Genomic DNA, 20,409 nt, shown 5'->3' on the forward strand with positions numbered 1-20,409 from the left:
TGTTAATGTGTCTTGTAGTACCACATTTTTCATTTTCGATATGAATAGGTCACGCACTAGTTGGTCCTCCAGTGTCCCTAATTCTGCTCTGGCTGCTTGAGCAGTTAATGCGGCATGAAATGCCTCGAGTGATTCCCCTGTTTCCTGTGAACGATTAAACAGTTTGTAGCGTTCATACGTAACACTCTGTGATTTATCAAATGAAGTCTTAGCCAAGGCAACCATCTGTCGGAATTCCAACTTTGAAACTTCTACATGCGGGTTCTTTTGTACAAATTTCTTCTTTCCTTCTGTTCCCAACGCCAGGAATAATCTAGAGGCTACTCTTTTCTGTACCTCGTTGTGATATACGTTGTGTCCAACCTTTGGTCCTCAAGTTTTTCTTTCTTCATTTTCCAGAAGGATCTTGTCCCGGGCTAGTTGGTCTCGAGCCTCCCTTTCTGTAATCGCCTGAGCGTTTTCATGTTCTCGTGGGGTCTCTGGTCTTGGTAACGGTTTCAATAGAACTTCTTTCGGTTCTTCTAACAATAGTTCCGGATTCACGCTCTCCTTTACTGTAACTGCCAAAAAAAATTGGTCTAGCCATATCTTGAAATTCCAAGGAGGGTCGGAATTCGCGGTTGTCCAAAATACAGGGATCCCCATACCTGTTCTATTGTCCTGGGACAGAAATCCTGCTGGCTGCGCCATGTGATAATGTTATGCTATGAGTAGGTAAGAAGAAAAAAGAATAATTGAAACATTTAATTTAGACTTCTGATTTACTTGGTTTTGTTAGAGATCCAGTTCATGTGTCTCCTAAGATCGCAACCGTCCAAATGACTGTTACGTTTGGCCTGCATGGATGGCCTTGAATAATACTAACAAAACATAACAGAATATTAATAACACTTTCTCCAAGGTTACTGTGGTAACAGTACTACACGGTACCACAGAAGGACACCGGCCTGCGCTATTCGTCAGAAATTGTTGTTTCCGACTCGAATTTGTCTAAAGACTTCCCCCTTTGCATTTGTTATTGCAGCATGTCAGCTGCAGTGCCATGTGTAAGAACTTTTTTGGGAGTGGGGAGATGGCGCATACATTGATCGACCTTGATCAACTTGGCCTATGAAAGTAATAAAAATTTTAGTTGCTGTTGTTGTTGTTTCAATCACCAGATTATTGATGGGATTGGCGACCACTAAGTACGTCAACCTGGCAGGGAACGTGTTCAGACGAGGGATCACTAACAGCTCCGACTTGGACTCAGTGGACGACTTGATCAACAGTCGACACTCTGATTTCAGAAGTGACTTCGGCTACGTGGCCACTTGGTACAAGGTCGGTCATATTTCAGAATACAGGAGCGGATTTCGAAAGTCCCCCGAAATACTGGAAAGGTTCTATTTCACCAAAAAGAATCTGCGGCGCTGGCAAGTTGAGAGCAAGATGTATAAATTTCGGTGTCAACTTTTATGCTATTAATTTTAACACTAATTTTTAAAAAGAAGCGCTTAAATTATATGTTTATAATATTATACAAAATTTCAAACAACAAAAAAACTTGAGTAAAACTACAAAAAAATAAAGCTAAGCATACTGAGTCTCTGCCAATTAATACCTAGGTTTATATGTTTAAGTTTTTGTTCTCTTGTCTATTTAATTTAAAATCAATTTTCACAAAATGACTGTCAAGTGATTCTCAATCTGTTACCTTTTTTTTAGTGTGCATGAAAATGTACCATTTAGTCGCTTTTAGGTCATGGACAATGACATGGAGACTGCCTTCTTCAACAGCTACCAACTCATCATAGTGTGTCAGTTACGTCATACTGATGAGTCACAGGAAAACACGACAGATGACTCATCATCGGTGGCCGAGAAGTGTTTCGTCATCATGGACTTTTATGAGATCAACTTCAGCCAGGAACAAGGAAATCCCATGCACTTCGTCACTGGATTCAAATTTTCCCTCTTCGGTACAATCAATCAAACATAACTCCGTTCTGCCAGCCACCACTGGACTCCCTCCCAACACACCCCCCTCCTCCTCCTCCTCCATTCCCGATCGATAGCTATATCATATGATTTTGTATCCTTTCCGCTCCTTTTGAGTCAGACATCCTAAGATACGTTGCAGACAATCCTCTGCTCTATGTATAATCACTTCACCATTAATGCATGCTTACATTTTGTCTGAGGTTTTCTGATACTTATACATCAAGCGATACATCAAGTAATCCGATAGTTTTAAAAACATTTCAGAGACTTTGTCTATTAGAGTCAATTACCAATATTTGAGCTAATCAGCTCTTTGCGGCGAACTTGTGCTGATGTTGACTTTTTCTATGGGCTAATAAATGTTGCCACACAATGAACACAAATCATAAGAGAACAAAACCAAAGTCTGGATTGAGACGTCTTAGCTGCTCTCCCTACATAGCTGTCTCCAAGGGTTGGGCTGATAAGGGTTATCTTGCATGATTTTACTGGATGATGGTTAAGAAGCTTAAAAGGTGATGGTTATCTTGCAATGTTCCAGGCCAACAAGACCTAAATTTTGTACTTAATCAAATTTTTTGTACTTTCTGAAATTGTTTCTTCTCTGTCCCGTTCAGTGAAATAAGTTCTTCTTCTTCTTCTTTTACACCCCGTTATCATAGCTGTGAGTCATTCTCTGCTGTGATTTTAGACGTGGAGTATGAACTGCCTGGATCTGGCACTGCAGATGTGCACCACTATCAGTACAGCTCTAACTTCGCCATTCCGGGCATCTGGGTGTTCGAGTTGAAACAGACTGGCAACACCGCAGACCTAAACTGGGTCATAGCCCCCCTCGCAGACTTCGCTACCAATCCAGACCCCTGTCCTGGCGCTCAACTCACCCCCTCCCAACCTCACTCTTCGATGTTTCTAACGGAAACTCAGTTTATTGTCTTCGGACCTTGTGAAATGCTAGGCGGAATGGGAAGCCTGGTCAAGTTCAACTTCAAAGGTTACTTTTGGGAAAGACATGTTTTTCGGCTTTGTCGACTTTTTTGAATTCGAGTTCATTTGAAGCCAACCATTATTACATTAGTGAGAAATCTTGAGCTTCATTTGGAGTAAAGTTTTCAGACTGTCAAAACACTTTCAGGACCAAGTTAACGTCCCCCACCAACCAAATCAGTGTAGGGGGAGGATGTCAACTTGGTTCTGAGTTGGAATTTTCAGCCAATTAGAGTCGAACCTTTTACACGCAGCGCTTAGCTATAGCTAGTCATACAATTTCCATATATGAAAAAATACTAATCATAGACTTTTCATGCAATTTTCTGTACATATGGAATTGTATGGATAGTTAATGACTAGCATTTTTCCATATATGGAAGTTGTATGACTAGCTTTTTTGGTTAACCCGGGTAATATAATCTAAATTAAACGCTTAGGTGTAAACGTGGTCTATATATCTGGGGTGGGAGATGTTAACTCAACCCCATTTTCTGATATTTAACTTTTTCGGCTACATTGAAAATTTATCCTGAGTGTAAATATGTTTTTTTTTGCTTTTAAGCATTCTATACGTTGTTATGGTGTATAAGACTTTAGATATTATATATTATGCAGTTCCAATTATTGCTTTCAGGTCACTTTGAGCGGGAGATTGAGGCTGTGGCCTTCGATGGCTCCAACACTCTCTTCGCCCTCGCCCCCGTTCCCTTGATGTGGGGGGTGAATGAGGATGTCATCATCACTGTCACTCTTGGAGGCGTAGTTGTAGGGGGTCCATTCCACTTCACCTTCATTGCACCTGAAGGACAGCTGATTAATGAGGGGGAGCAGGCGCAACAGATGACAGGGCTCTTTTCTAGTCTTCTCTCTCCTTTTTGATTTATTGGCTCAACCCTCTTAAATTGTGATTAAAAGGGGACTAATAAGGGGTAGTTTTAGGAGGGGCGGACGCCCCCTCCCCTCCCTCAGGGATTGGAACCCTCACCGATCAAAGGGCCCTCCCTTTAGTATTTTTTATGACATCAATTTTTGGCCGACTTAACTGAAAATTTTTCTAAAGACGCCTTTGAAAAGCAATTTGATCGACCTAAAAATAACGGTCGACAAATTTTTCATTTTTTTTAAATCCGCGCCCCCCCCCCCCTCTCGAGAAAATCCTAGATCCACCCTTAGGCTAAGAAAAACTTAACAATCCCGTAAGTATCCCGTTGCTCTGATATTCATATTCAGTTAAATGTTGCCATAACAATTATTTTTGCAAAAGCAAAACGAATTAAAAAGCAAATAAATTTTTGCGGGATTCAAGAAGCGGTTGTAGCAGGGAGGGATTGTGATGGGGGGAGGGGGGGTGGAAAGGTGCCCAATGATTGCAGTTATTGTGTCTGATGATCGAAGTGGGGTGACTCTTTCGTGGCCTACTGAAGAAGAAGAAGATGGCGGGCAAGCTGGAGCTGACTCAGATGAGCTCGTGGAGTTACATGTATACCCTGTCATGTCTCTAGGTGATTACAATTAGTTTCATCGCTTATTCTTTGTCTAATTTTTTTGAATTAATGGTCTTCGAATTATCATGCTGGTTGAGAACACTTTGTTTAATACTAGTAAACTCAGTTTAATAAAAAAAGTTTCACTAGAGGTGAAAATTGATGAGTTTGAGACACATATTAGAGCGCATCATCTGTCCTCTCGTTTTTATGGTGATAGAAATAGTATCTCATGTCTAGGAGTTCTTTTTTTTCTTTTCAGGTGTGTCTGGATTGGATTTAAATGAAACGATAGTGCTCCCAGCTGTCATCAATATCTCCTCCCAGTCATCTTTCTTCTACCAGTTCCCTAATGTTCCAGACAACTCTTCATCCTCGGAAATGTTTTCTGTGTTCAAACTCCTTACGGCGTCTAGTACTGATCATACAGGTTGCACGAACTGATCAAAGAAATTTTTGTACTTATTAAAATAAAAATAACCGTTTTAAATAAAGAAAACTTTCAAGTACGCTTCACAAAAACGCTATATTGCAAAAAATCTGGGCTTTAAAATTTTCAAACAAAACGATTTTTCAAAAACGGAAGCTAAAATATGAGAAGGAAAGGGTAATAATAATAATAATAAATTGTTTCCAAACGATATCTAGTTACAAAGTTATTTATAAAAATTTATAAATACAAATTAGAATCGTTCGGGAGAACACCATTAAGCCAACAAGGCCCGTTTTCAGGTGTCTCATAATCATAGTATAATGACAAAATTGCTCCGAAAATATAGAACAAATTGAGCTCCATAATTATTGACTAAAATCATCTTGAGAGGGCATCCCGATAGACTTTCCAGCAAAACGTGCTGTAAGCCTCCTCAGTACGCAGAAAATTTGTAAAACACGGAACATTTTTTTACTAAAAAGTAATTAACATTTATAATAAATTTTTATATTGTTTGTTTCTTAAAAAGTTTTCCACAGTTTTTTTAAAATATTTTAAAAAACCTGCTCTGAAGCCCCAGAAGCGCAGTACTACAGTTAGACTAATAATCCATATCATTTGACGCCAATTCCTTAGAAAAATTTTGAACAACTCAAAGTGTAATTGTAGAGAAACACGTGAATTAATGTTGTTTCATACGATAAACATCCAAAGAAAACCGGAGTGGTTTCGAACAAGCACTTCAACTGTTTTAATATATTTCATATAAACCTTGAGAATGATCATTTATCCAGAGATTTGCCTGCTACTAAGTTTTTATGAATTTTTGTTGCAATAACGAGCTTATGTAAATCTTCTTCGTTTGGAAAACTTTTTTACAATTCTCATTTTTCTACCCATTATTTTGGGACACAATTTCTGGAATGAATTTGATTTATATCTAGCCAGGTGGTTATTCCAATTTTTGAAGAATGTGATGGAATATTTGTGCTTGGGGTAGTTTTTTTTATATCCAGACAAGTTTCGACTTTTTAACCAGCAATTGTTGAAGAAAATTCTCAATATCATCCAAAAATGTTTTTGCCCTGAGCTCAAATTAAAAACAAATACCTGTGATCGTTTTTTGCAAAACTATGGGGCTTAAGTTTTACCAATCTAGCCAAATTGGGATAATAAGCGCAGGATATATATTTCGTGCTGTTAACGTGTAAGCTGAAATTTACTTCATTCTTCTAAATTCTTCTTAAATTAGGATTGTTTTGGACAAAAACTGAAGAAGACAAAACTTACTTAGGATTTTACCAGAAATATAGTGCAATTTATTTTGCAAAATTTGCACCCGACATTTTACCACAAAAGCATCAGTTTTGGTTTTTAGCCGATCAAAAATTACACCAAAGTTATTGAATCAAATGATATCAAAATTAAATCAAAGTGAGCCCTCGTATGTAGCTCAACAAAGTTTTAGAAGGATCTTCTCAGTTTGAATATTTTGTATAAAAAAATATCATTTTTTTATTGACTAAGAAAACCAAAAATAACTTTTTTTGGGATAAATTTTTGGGCCCCACTTTCGCAAAATATATTGCACCATAATAAATCGGCTAAAATTTTAAGCAAGGTTTGTTATCATTTTTGTCTAAAATCAGCCGAATTAAAAAATGCCTTTTAATTTTTAAGTTTTATTCATTTTGTCTGGATAAATTAAATCAGTGCCGCTTGGTATGTTTAATAATCTGCCATATGCAAATTATATCAATTTTTACATTTTCTTGGAGAATTATTTTTGAAAAAAATATTCATCAAAAATTAATTGAATAGTTTCTTTTTTAAATTATCTTTTTTGTAAAGTGGACACTATTCCATAGAGCTTGAAAGGCAATAGGAACGCCCTGGTCCGAGCTTTCTTATTTTTTTATTGACTGATATTTTTCGTGTCAAACAATACTCCGCTATCCTCTCTCTAAAGATCATTTTCCTGTTCATTTAGTCGTTTTGAAATTTCACAGCGACAGTTTTTTTGAGAAAATACGGTGAACACGTCGTTTTATCCGCTTTCTCTTTAAAAAATAAATAATTTTACTGTTAGGTTAATAAAATGTTAATTAATTAACCTTTAGGGCTGATGGGTCGTAAAATGGTACCAAATAGGGCCCATTTGATTGTTCAAGTTTTTTGAGTTTCTGCAGCTGGGGGTGCGATTGTAACCCTTTGCTCTCCAAATCTGTCTTTCATTTCAGAGCTTTACTGGGGATCAGCAGTCGGAGGCTCTTTGGGAGTTGAGGGGAATGGCGATGGCGATGATGATGGTGATGATGGAGAGTGTGATTCGTGGGTATCCAAAGACAGAGAAGTAAACGGGGTTGATGATGACTTGAATGTGTGTGCGTCGCAATTGGAATCCATCTACCCCTGTCCCAGTGTACCATCTTTTATATTGCTCTCACCAACAAGTCCTAGTTCAATTACTTGATCATAACTCAACTCTATCACTATAAAAAAGATGAAAATGCTGCGAGCACAATTGGATACTCTTCAAACACGAACCCTTGGCCCAATTGAAAAAAAAATTTTAAATAATAGTTTTGGACTATCATGATGCTGAGTTTATGTGAGAGTATAATACTTTCTGCATAAAGTTGTTTTTTGACGTGTTCTCGAAAATCATATTTGTTTGTCAACGTAATTGAACTGCAATGACCCTTCCGTCAGCAACAACATCAGCAAACCCCTTTTTGTTCAACTTCAACGACACAGATGACGCCTTCTGGGCCCACGAGGAAGTGTCCAAAGGCAATCCACCCACCCTTCCCACCCAATTCATACTCAATTAACATCTTCAATCGAAGCTACCTTACTTAGCTCTTCTGCTTAAAATTAGACAATAAGTCAAACATAGCTCCCTTTTCTTCGTCTCACCCCCAGTAGCGAAGTCTGTTATATTCTAATCACGCCTTTCATACTTCCTCAATACTTGCATGATGACAGAGTATACTCAACTCGTCTGAAATCACTGGTGATATCATGAAGATGGCGTCTCATATAGCATAGTATCTGATACGCTTAAATTTTGCAGTGTACCATTACGTATAATTTTCAGTAATTAGGTGACCGTTTTTTTTCCAAACCTGCGTTTAAATGATAAAAAATTAGTGATCAGCCACATACCGACATGTAATAGCTTAAGCCGAACACTGATCGCTGCTCGGAGTAGAGAAACACTGATTGCTGCTCAGACCAAAGCAACACTGATTGCTGCTCAGAGCAAAGCAACACTGATCGCTATCAGAGCAGAGCAACACTGATCGCTGCTCAGAGCAGAGCAACACTGATCGCTACTCAGAGCAGAGCAACACTGATCGCTACTCAGAGCAGAGAAACACTGATCGCTGCTCAGAGCACAGCAACACTGATCGCTGCTCAGAGCAGAGCAACACTGATCGTTACTCAGAGCAGAGCAACACTGATCGCTGCTCAGAGCAGAGCAACACTGATCGCTACTCAGAGCAGAGCAACACTGATCGCTGCTCAGAGCAGAGAAACACTGATCGCTGCTCAGAGCAGAGAAACACTGATCGCTGCTCAGAGCACAGCAACACTGATCGCTGCTCAGAGCACAGCAACACTGGTCGCTATTCAGAGCAAAACAATCCTGATCGCTGCTCAGAGCACTGCAACACTGTTTGCTTTTCAGAGCAGAGCAACACTGATCGCTATTCAGCGCAGAGAAACACTGATTGCTATTCAGAGCACAGCAACACTGATTGCTATCAGAGCACAGCAACACTGATTGCTATTCAGAGCAGAAGTGCAGAGCAACACTGATCGCTGCTCAGAGCACAGCAACACTGGTCGCTGTTCAGAGCAAAACAATCCTGATCACTGCTCAGAGCACTGCAACACTGATCGTTATTCAGAGCAGAGCAACACTGATCGCTATTCAGCGCAGAGAAACACTGATTGCTATTCAGAACACAGCGACACTGATTGCTATCAGAGCACAGCAACACTGATCGCTAATCAGAGCAGCGCAACACTGATCGCTGCTCAGAGCAGAGCAACACTAATCGCTGCTCAGAGCAGAGCAACACTGATCGCTGCTCAGAGCAGAGCAACACTGGTCGCTATTCAGAGCAAAACAATCCTGATCGCTGCGCAGAGCACTGCAACACTGTTTGCTATTCAGAGCAGAGCAACACTGATCGCTATTCAGAGCAGAGCAAGACTGATCGCTATTCAGAGCAGAGCAACACTGATTGCTATTCAGAGCAGAGCAACACTGATCGCTATTCAGAGCAGAAGTGCAGAGCAACACTGATCGCTATTCAGAGCAGAGCAAGACTGATCGCTATTCAGAGCAGAGCAACACTGATCGCTGCTCAGAGCACAGCATCACTGATCGCTATTCAGAGCAGAGCAACACTGATCGCTATTCAGCGCAGAGAAAAACTGATTGCTATTCAGAGCACAGCAACACTGATTGCTATCAGAGCACAGCATCACTGATCGCTATTCAGAGCAGAAATGCAGAGCAACACTGATCGCTATTCAGAGCAGAGCAACACTGATCGCTATTCAGAGCAGAAGTGCAGAGCAACACTGATCGCTATTCAGAGCAGAGCAAGAATGATCGCTATTCAGAGCAGAGCAACACTGATCGCTGCTCAGAGCACAGCATCACTGATCGCTATTCAGAGCAGAGCAACACTGATCGCTATTCAGCGCAGAGAAACACTGATTGCTATCCAGAGCACAGCAACACTTATTGCTATCAGAGCACAGCATCACTGATCGCTATTCAGAGCAGAAGTGCAGAGCAACACTGATTGCTATTCAGAGCAGAGCAACACTGATCGCTATTCAGAGCAGAGCAAGACTGATCGCTATTCAGAGCAGAGCAACACTGATTGCTATTCAGAGCAGAGCAACACTGATCACTATTCAGAGCAGAAGTGCAGAGCAACACTGATCGCTATTCAGAGCAGAGCAAGACTGATCGCTATTCAGCGCAGAGAAACACTGATTGCTATTCAGAGCACAGCAACACTGATTGCTATCAGAGCACAGCAACACTGATCGCTATTCAGAGCAGCGCAACACTGATCGCTGCTCAGAGCAGAGCAACACTGGTCGCTATTCAGAGCAAAACAATCCTGATCGTTGCGCAGAGCACTGCAACACTGTTTGCTATTCAGAGCAGAGCAACACTGATCGCTATTCAGAGCAGAGCAAGACTGATCGCTATTCAGAGCAGAGCAACACTGATTGCTATTCAGAGCAGAGCAACACTGATCGCTATTCAGAGCAGAAGTGCAGAGCAACACTGATCGCTATTCAGAGCAGAGCAAGACTGATCGCTATTCAGAGCAGAGCAACACTGATCGCTGCTCAGAGCACAGCATCACTGATCGCTATTCAGAGCAGAGCAACACTGATCGCTATTCAGCGCAGAGAAAAACTGATTGCTATTCAGAGCACAGCAACACTGATTGCTATCAGAGCACAACATCACTGATCGCTATTCAGAGCAGAAATGCAGAGCAACACTGATCGCTATTCAGAGCAGAGCAACACTGATCGCTATTCAGAGCAGAAGTGCAGAGCAACACTGATCGCTATTCAGAGCAGAGCAAGAATGATCGCTATTCAGAGCAGAGCAACACTGATCGCTGCTCAGAGCACAGCATCACTGATCGCTATTCAGAGCAGAGCAACACTGATCGCTATTCAGCGCAGAGAAACACTGATTGCTATCCAGAGCACAGCAACACTTATTGCTATCAGAGCACAGCATCACTGATCGCTATTCAGAGCAGAAGTGCAGAGCAACACTGATTGCTATTCAGAGCAGAGCAACACTGATCGCTATTCAGAGCAGAGCAAGACTGATCGCTATTCAGAGCAGAGCAACACTGATTGCTATTCAGAGCAGAGCAACACTGATCACTATTCAGAGCAGAAGTGCAGAGCAACACTGATCGCTATTCAGAGCAGAGCAAGACTGATCGCTATTCAGCGCAGAGAAACACTGATTGCTATTCAGAGCACAGCAACACTGATTGCTATCAGAGCACAGCAACACTGATCGCTATTCAGAGCAGCGCAACACTGATCGCTGCTCAGAGCAGAGCAACACTGATCGCTGCTCAGAGCAGAGCAACACTGATCGCTGCTCAGTGCACAGCAACACTGGTCGCTATTCAGAGCGAAACAATCCTGATCGGTGCGCAGAGCACTGCAACACTGTTTGCTATTCAGAGCAGAGCAACACTGATCGCTATTCAGAGCAGAGCAAGACTGATCGCTATTCAGAGCAGAGCAACACTGATTGCTATTCAGAGCAGAGCAACACTGATCGCTATTCCAGCAGAAGTGCAGAGCAACACTGATCGCTATTCAGAGCAGAGCAAGACTGATCGCTATTCAGCGCAGAGAAACACTGATCGCTGCTCAGAGCACAGCATCACTGATCGCTATTCAGAGCAGAGCAACACTGATCGCTATTCAGCGCAGAGAAAAACTGATTGCTATTCAGAGCACAGCAACACTGATTGCTATCAGAGCACAGCATCACTGATCGCTATTCAGAGCAGAAATGCAGAGCAACACTGATCGCTATTCAGAGCAGAGCAACACTGATCGCTATTCAGAGCAGAAGTGCAGAGCAACACTGATCGCTATTCAGAGCAGAGCAAGAATGATCGCTATTCAGAGCAGAGCAACACTGATCGCTGCTCAAAGCACAGCATCACTGATCGCTATTCAGAGCAGAGCAACACTGATCGCTATTCAGCGCAGAGAAACACTGATTGCTATCCAGAGCACAGCAACACTTATTGCTATCAGAGCACAGCATCACTGATCGCTATTCAGAGCAGAAGTGCAGAGCAACACTGATTGCTATTCAGAGCAGAGCAACACTGATCGCTATTCAGAGCAGAGCAAGACTGATCGCTATTCAGAGCAGAGCAACACTGATTGCTATTCAGAGCAGAGCAACACTGATCACTATTCAGAGCAGAAGTGCAGAGCAACACTGATCGCTATTCAGAGCAGAGCAAGACTGATCGCTATTCAGCGCAGAGAAACACTGATTGCTATTCAGAGCACAGCAACACTGATTGCTATCAGAGCACAGCAACACTGATCGCTATTCAGAGCAGCGCAACACTGATCGCTGCTCAGAGCAGAGCAACACTGATCGCTGCTCAGAGCAGAGCAACACTGATCGCTGCTCAGTGCACAGCAACACTGGTCGCTATTCAGAGCGAAACAATCCTGATCGGTGCGCAGAGCACTGCAACACTGTTTGCTATTCAGAGCAGAGCAACACTGATCGCTATTCAGAGCAGAGCAAGACTGATCGCTATTCAGAGCAGAGCAACACTGATTGCTATTCAGAGCAGAGCAACACTGATCGCTATTCCAGCAGAAGTGCAGAGCAACACTGATCGCTATTCAGAGCAGAGCAAGACTGATCGCTATTCAGCGCAGAGAAACACTGATTGCTATTCAGAGCACAGCAACACTGATTGCTATCAGAGCACAGCAACACTGATCGCTATTCAGAGCAGCGCAACACTGATCGCTGCTCAGTGCAGAGCAACACTGATCGCTATTCAGAGCAGAGCAAGACTGATCGCTATTCAGCGCAGAGAAACACTGATTGCTATTCAGAGCACAGCAACACTGATTGCTATCAGAGCACAGCAACACTGATCGCTATTCAGAGCAGCGCAACACTGATCGCTGCTCAGAGCAGAGCAACACTGATCGCTGCTCAGAGCAGAGCAACACTGATCGCTGCTCAGTGCACAGCAACACTGGTCGCTATTCAGAGCAAAACAATCCTGATCGGTGCGCAGAGCACTGCAACACTGTTTGCTATTCAGAGCAGAGCAACACTGATCGCTATTCAGAGCAGAGCAAGACTGATCGCTATTCAGAGCAGAGCAACACTGATTGCTATTCAGAGCAGAGCAACACTGATCGCTATTCCAGCAGAAGTGCAGAGCAACACTGATCGCTATTCAGAGCAGAGCAAGACTGATCGCTATTCAGAGCAGAGCAACACTGATCGCTGCTCAGAGCACAGCATCACTGATCGCTTTTCAGAGCAGAGCAACACTGATCGCTATTCAGCGCAGAGAAAAACTGATTGCTATTCAGAGCACAGCAACACTGATTGCTATCAGAGCACAGCATCACTGATAGCTATTCAGAGCAGAAATGCAGAGCAACACTGATCGCTATTCAGAGCAGAGCAACACTGATCGCTATTCAGAGCAGAAGTGCAGAGCAACACTGATCGCTATTCAGAGCAGAGCAAGAATGATCGCTATTCAGAGCAGAGCAACACTGATCGCTGCTCAGAGCACAGCATCACTGATCGCTATTCAGAGCAGAGCAACACTGATCGCTATTCAGCGCAGAGAAACACTGATTGCTATTCAGAGCACAGCAACACTTATTGCTATCAGAGCACAGCATCACTGATCGCTATTCAGAGCAGAAGTGCAGAGCAACACTGATTGCTATTCAGAGCAGAGCAACACTGATCGCTATTCAGAGCAGAACAAGACTGATCGCTATTCAGAGCTGAGCAACACTGATTGCTATTCAGAGCAGAGCAACACTGATCGCTATTCAGAGCAGAAGTGCAGAGCAACACTGATCGCTATTCAGAGCAGAGCAAGACTGATCGCTATTCAGAGCAGAGCAACACTGATCGCTGCTCAGAGCACAGCATCACTGATCGCTATTCAGAGCAGAGCAACACTGATCGCTATTCAGCGCAGAGAAAAACTGATTGCTATTCAGAGCACAGCAACACTGATTGCTATCAGAGCACAGCATCACTGATCGCTATTCAGAGCAGAAATGCAGAGCAACACTGATCGCTATTCAGAGCAGAGCAACACTGATCGCTATTCAGAGCAGAAGTGCAGAGCAACACTGATCGCTATTCAGAGCAGAAATGCAGAGCAACACTGATCGCTATTCAGAGCAGAGCAACACTGATCGCTGCTCAGAGCACAGCATCACTGATCGCTATTCAGAGCAGAGCAACACTGATCGCTATTCAGCGCAGAGAAACACTGATTGCGATTCAGAGCACAGCAACACTTATTGCTATCAGAGCACAGCATCACTGATCGCTATTCAGAGCAGAAGTGCAGAGCAACACTGATTGCTATTCAGAGCAGAGCAACACTGATCGCCATTCAGAGCAGAAGTGCAGAGCAACAGTGATCGCTATTCAGAGCAGAGCAAGACTGATCACTATTCAGAGCAGAGCAACACTGATCGCTGCTCAGAGCACAGCATCACTGATTGCTATTCAGAGCACAGCATCACTGATCGCTATTCAGAGCAGAGCAACACTGATTGCTATTCAGAGCAGAGCAACACTGATTGCTATTCAGAGCTTGGTCAGAATGAAATCCTCAATAAATACATCATTGTAACCTACAAATTATGCGTATTGGACTGTCATCATCGTCAAAAACTAATATATATAATTCAATTGGGGTAGAAAAGAGAAAAATTCATATGCAAGTCATTACCCAATTTTATCCCATTTTGTTCTCAAGTATAACTTTGAAAAACTCTAGCTGTACCATAGAACTTACCCCCTGTTTTGTAGGGTGGGAGGGGAGGGAAGGGAAGAGGTGAAAAAGTTCCGCCCAAATTTAAAAGGAACACATACTCATTTTAAGAGTTCAAAAATGTTGTTTAGGCGATGCACGGCCATTTATGGGGCTCCAAATGCCATCTGTGATTTTTTACTTGTTGAACCCGGATTGGGGAGCTCGACTTATGCTTTGACCGAACTCGGTCGAACACACGGATGTTCTTCGCCCCAAAATCCATAGTCAAAACACACCTTTCGGTCGAACACTATTTCGAAACATAATCGAAATCATGGTCGAAACATAGTCGAACACTATTTCGAACACTATTTCGTTTAGTCAAACTGAAACTCACTCTTCCGTCGGTCAAGCATAGCCAATTTTGGTTGACTCGGTCAAAACAACGCCATTTTTAGTCGAGTCGGTCAAAACAACGCCATTTTTAGTCGAGTCGGTCAAAACAACGCCATTTTTAGTCGAGTCGGTCAAAACAACGCCATTTTTAGTCGAGTCGGTCAAAACAACGCCATTTTTAGTCGAGTCGGTCAAAACAACGCCATTTTTAGTCGAATCGGTCCAAACAGCCAATTTTGGTCGAGTTGGTCGAAACATAAGTCGAATACCTCAACTCGGGAACCTCTGTTCTCGGCATCCGATTGCAAAAAATTTTTTTGAATTATAATGTTATATTAGTCTTTTTCAAATCTGTGTGATTATCTTTCATAGGCCATAAAATGAGGAAACTATGAAAATACTCAATTTTAGTCGACTTTTTTTCGTGAGGTGACAATTCATAACAGGTCTCGATTCGTTACAGCAAAATAAGCGGCAAATACTGATTCAGGCGCACAATACCGCTTGTTACGAATGCAAACACAACCCAGCAAAGCTACTTGCCATGCCAATCCAATGCCGTGTTATACAAAATGTCTCTTGTTAAAAATGGTCGCCCAACCCTTTTTTCTGGTCCGGATTGAAATTGAGTTGCGTGAGCGGGGTGGTGTCTTGAGGCGTGCTGGGATGGGAGTACGACATGTGTTGCCACAACCATCAGCAATCCATGACAGACGTCACCGAAGTCTTTAATTCACTCACTCTGCAGGGAATGGGTGTATGCTCCTCGACATCAACTTCTTGTCAGTTTAATCCAGGGGCTCATTTCTGCATTCGGTCTCCCCTCATGCAATGTGAACTGACCCACTCCGAGTCGTCGGCATACAAAAGCATGTCCACTCAGTGTTGCTACTCTACCGAAGGATCTCTCATCACTGAAGGAGACTCACCAGGAGCTACAGGGTCCGTCAACGTCGCTTTCAAGTCCATCGATAACGCCATGATGCACTACGTACAAGACTTACTTCCCAAGCTACAGTGCTGTCTCACAAAGGATAACTGTTCCTCTTTCTTATCTCGTAGACCCCCAACTTTGGGAGATTACAGGGGCGCACCCACAGCTTCCGCTGAATTTGGAGGCCACTTTGCATCTCTGGACGGGAACCGATTCCTGTTTCTAGGAGTGGGCGTGTACGAGCTGATCAATGTCACCTCTGCTGGCGTCGTCCCGGTGAACCTTGGAGATGAGCTGCGAATCCAAATAGTGACTCGGTCTCTCGGTGGAAGTGTAGTAATAGTTGGTTTTGTGCTCCAACAAGATGACTTCAAGTTCGAACTCTTGAGGGACGAGTTATACGATACCTCTTTTTTGATCGATGAAGAAGAGCATGACCCTATTTTGTCCAGATTCGTGAAGGGTGGATTTGAGGTGCAGTTTGATCTCATTGCGGGTTCAGTTACAGGTGTTTCTTTGCGCAACCTCAAAACTGGATTCGTCCTGCGGGCATCTCAAATTGGAATCTGGATGAACCTTTACGTGCAGCTCCCCAATTCCAAAGTGATCAATGGGAATTCTCTGGTGGGGGGACTTATTGGATTTTTGGACGAGGAACTGATTGATCTGATTCTCGAGCAGGATATATACAGTAAGTAATACCACGTCGGTTCGGTTAACTCAAAGCTTACATCTTTTCTTATGCTGCTTCTAGTTCTTGTCATGCATGACGTGAAAAATTGCATAACAGTGAATCGTTCTTGATCGCAAAGGGATTCGAGCCCCTGCCGACCCAAAGGGCCCTTCCATTGTACTATTTTGATATATCAATTTTTGAATGACGGGCCCTAAAATTTTTCTAAAGGTGCCGAAACAACGCAAATTTTTGGTCAAAAATGTCTAAAGAGCCTAAAAAAGCCTTTTTGGCCTGTTTTTTTTTCAGAAATTTGAATGCGGCGCAGAAAATTTGGCCGATACAGGGTCTTTCTACTGATTTATGAGAGCTCGGAAAATCAAATTGGTCGACCTAAAAAAAAGGTCGACAAAATTTTCGACAATTTTTTGAAAAAGCTCCCCCACTCCCCTCGAGAAAATCCTAGATCCACCCCTGCTTAAAACTCTTGCTTTGTGGAAAACTAAGTTTCTTGTTTGTGTTTTCACATGACCTTTAATTTATTGAGTATTTTTTAGTATTTTATCAAGGTCAAATTTTTCAATCGTGTATCGTTTATAACCCAAAAAACACTAAGCCAACCATTGATGACTTTTAAAAAAGATCGGTGGTCTGCTATTCCTCATCTCTTGCGAAATCCGTCAAGCGTTTCATTTGAAGTTAAAAGTATGCAACTTGTTGCTCTTATGGAATTACTTTTAAGTATTGACTGCTGCTGTTTCGATCAGTTCACGAGGTGGGAATGAACGATGAGCTTGGTAGTATGGTTTTTCTTCGCAATTTTGACTAACCCCAAGAAAGCTCGTAGAGGGTTAAGTGTGTTGTATCATATTAAAACCCTATTGGTCGTAATTCGTAATCCAAAAATCGGTGTCTCAATGTAGAGAAAAGCTGGTCTAATTCGAGGTTGACTTTCAAACTCAATTCTTCAACAATGTTCACGTTGCTTAAGCCATTGTTACCACTCATTCCAGCATTTTCCACGTTATTAAATCGAGCTTTCTAAACTCATAATTGAAGGTTTGTTTTTAAGTAATGAAGAAAAAACATGTTTTTTGAAATCAGCGTGGTCGGAACATTCTTTATAGTGATATAGCTACACCAGTTATGCTTGATTGTGTTCGCTTTTATTTGCACAGACATGACTAGTGATGATATGATGATGGAGAATGATGTCCATGAAAGGATGCAGTCGGAGTATGGAGTGGCCTCACTGGACCATTCTCTCTTCTCCCCCTCCCTCCACCCTCTCATTCAGCAGCTGACCACAATGACAACTGAGACGACGACACAGGAGTATCAAGAGAGATACAATGTGCCACAGAGTGCATATGATGCCTACTCCCAGGTAAAGTTCATACTAGTCCTGAATCACTCATTTTATGAAAGAATGAATGTCTGTAATTGATAGGCCAAGCAGAAGTCAGAACTCATTGAATCGAAAGAAATAAGTGGTGAAAATGAGTCAGTTTATAAAGTTTAAATGACTTTATGATTTCTTGAAAACTTTCGGGCGCTCAGTTCTGAGGCTTGTGCATCATTCACACCTTCTCTTTATCAAGGTAAATTCCTTATACTGAATTATGAAGGCTTCTTTCTTCTTGGGGGGGCCCCCAGGTGGCCTAAACGTTGGACATCACTCGGCTATCTTGGTTGAGTACCTCAGTCCGGGATTTTAGTCGACCCGAGATGAATTGTAGGACATGCTTTTTCTTATAGGCGTGTGGTGACGTGGACATGTGTATAGTGGACTCCCACCTACTCTCCCCTGGGGCGGGGGAGGGGGTGGCCGTCGACGTGAGTGACGTGCAGACTGCATTCCAACTGTACTCACTCCTGCCCCCGAGGGGATCCCAAACTCAAACCCTCTCAGATTTACATCTGTTCCTCCTCGAGAACGACAACAAGAACGCAAACAGTGGCACGAGCATATACTCTAACCTAATGGCAATTTTCCTTCACACTCTCATATTGTGTCCTCTGGTGTTGAACTGCCTCCTTGTTAACTGAGCATCAAATATGAACACTTTTGAAAATTTCACACCCCTTCTAATACCCTCTGCTCACTTATCAGTTTAGCTCTCATTCAGCTATCATCAAAGTACCCAGAAATTTATCAACTTTATTTCCTTTCTATTCTGATAAAATAAAAGACGGCAGCAGATTTAGGGAGTGGTGGGGGTGTTAGTTTTTTTCCTCGGGGATTCGACCATTTTCCGTTCCAATAGGTCCCCCCTTTGTACTATTTTGAGATCTTCATTTCTGGGTGCCGGGCCAAAAATTTTCTAAAGGCGCTTTTGGCGCCAATATATACTAATTTTGAGGTGGAAGCGCGCGCCGAAAAAACGCAATGTTTCCGTCAAAATTTTCCAAACAGTGCCTAAAACATTTTTTTTTGATGTTTTTTTCAAATTTTTGCAGAAAACTTCACACAAAAAAGTATTTTACTGATTTGTGAGATATCGGAAAATCGATTTGGTCGACCTAAAAAAAGCCGATAAAATTTCGAACATTTTTTGAAAATCAGCCCTCCACCCTCGAGAAAATCTTAGATTCACCCCATACAAAAGTGATGAATTGTTTGAAAAAGTGAACAAGATTCACCGTCTAAATCTCTAAACTCATAGGCTCAATTTCGGCTTATTTTTTTGCTCCGTAAAAATCCCACAGTCTCTTTAGCCGTGTAAGCAGATGTGGATCTAGGATTTTCACGGAGGGCATACTTTCAAAAATTTGTTGAAAACTTTAGAATCAAGTTTCAATTTCACGTCGAGCACAGTTATGGCTTTAGAAGTCACGGGTTTGGTCAAAAATGGTCGAATTTTACGATAAAGAACCATTCCTAAAGTTTTTAAATGACGTTTTTGTGACTGTTGTATCTCAGAAGATTCAGATAAAACTAATACTAAGACTCAATTCATCTTGTGGGTATAATAAGCGGGTTTGTTCTGGGCGATTGAGACGTAGATTCGATTGTAGCTGGAAATTTATGAACCCAACGGTCCAGGAAATCACATGCATCGAAAAATCGGCTAATACATTTAACCATATATTGCTCGTCAAAACAGTTTGGTAAAATGTAGGAAAACGAGATAAACAATCGACTATTCCCAATTTGCTTCCTGATATATGAATAACTCGAAATCGAATGACAATAAGCTATCAACCCATCGGGTTAAACGGGACTGGCGTCTCCCTGAATATAGAACGAAACGGATTAATTGTCCCACTCGAAGCGGGTGGTGAGATTGCTCCTTTTTTATCGGCGAGTCGCACCTCCTATGTCGCCAAGACCCATAAGCCCATCGGCATCCACAGCATTTTTGTCATATCCAAAAGCCATGTTTATTTCCTCCGCTCAATCGATTTCGGAAAATGCAGCTGCTATGATGATCAGCTTATCAGGAGTACTCAAAGCGTCGGCGATGGCTTCTATGCCAGTAAGCCGGGAAGAACTGTGATGGTGGTTTTGCTCAACCTATCAGCCTATCAAGAAACTACGACAACACGCGTAAACTGGACTCTCTCTCTCTCTCTCATACACACACACACACACACACTCTCTCTCTCTCTCTCTCTCTCTCTCTTTCTCTCTCTGATCCTGTTTTATATTGCAAAAAAAAACGGTATCAGACATAATCCTCAAAAAATATATTCTTTGTTGGCTGACGACTTCCGAAAAGAACCGGCAAACAATCGAAATAAAAAGACCAAAACATGGTTTTTTGCTCGAGAAAAATAATTATTAGGCGAGATCCCAGAGTTATGTCCAGATTTTGTGGGTCGCGCCGCATTCGGATTTAGACCCAACTTGCATAGTTACAGGAAATTTTGAGTCTTGAAAGTCTAAATATGAGTCGCGCCTTGGGTCGCAATAGTCTGGCCAT

The 20,409-nt window shown here is 42.2% G+C and overlaps 2 protein-coding genes across 2 annotated transcripts in view; both read left to right on the forward strand.

Annotated features, from left to right (window-relative positions):
- The window catches only part of LOC134839707 (uncharacterized), a 46,199-nt gene extending 42,347 nt beyond the window's left edge, over nt 1-3,852 (forward strand). Inside the window, exons 6-9 of the mRNA XM_063855328.1 lie at nt 1,161-1,323; nt 1,742-1,961; nt 2,675-2,977; nt 3,608-3,852. Of these exons, the coding sequence (XP_063711398.1) occupies nt 1,161-1,323; nt 1,742-1,961; nt 2,675-2,977; nt 3,608-3,852 (931 nt within the window). The remainder of the gene's footprint in view (nt 1-1,160; nt 1,324-1,741; nt 1,962-2,674; nt 2,978-3,607) is intronic.
- Nucleotides 3,853-4,322: 470 nt separating this feature from the next.
- On the forward strand, nt 4,323-18,532 carry LOC134839708 (uncharacterized). The gene is made up of 7 exons (XM_063855329.1): nt 4,323-4,475; nt 4,720-4,887; nt 7,131-7,343; nt 7,603-7,683; nt 15,533-16,501; nt 17,662-17,870; nt 18,242-18,532. The coding sequence occupies exons 1-7, from the start codon at nt 4,337-4,339 to the stop codon at nt 18,530-18,532; spliced, it is 2,070 nt and encodes a 689-aa protein (XP_063711399.1). The 5' UTR covers nt 4,323-4,336.
- Nucleotides 18,533-20,409: the final 1,877 nt, after the last annotated feature.

Source organism: Symsagittifera roscoffensis, chromosome 2 (assembly GCF_963678635.1).
Source record: "Symsagittifera roscoffensis chromosome 2, txSymRosc1.1, whole genome shotgun sequence".
NCBI classification, from domain to species: Eukaryota; Metazoa; Xenacoelomorpha; order Acoela; family Convolutidae; genus Symsagittifera; species Symsagittifera roscoffensis.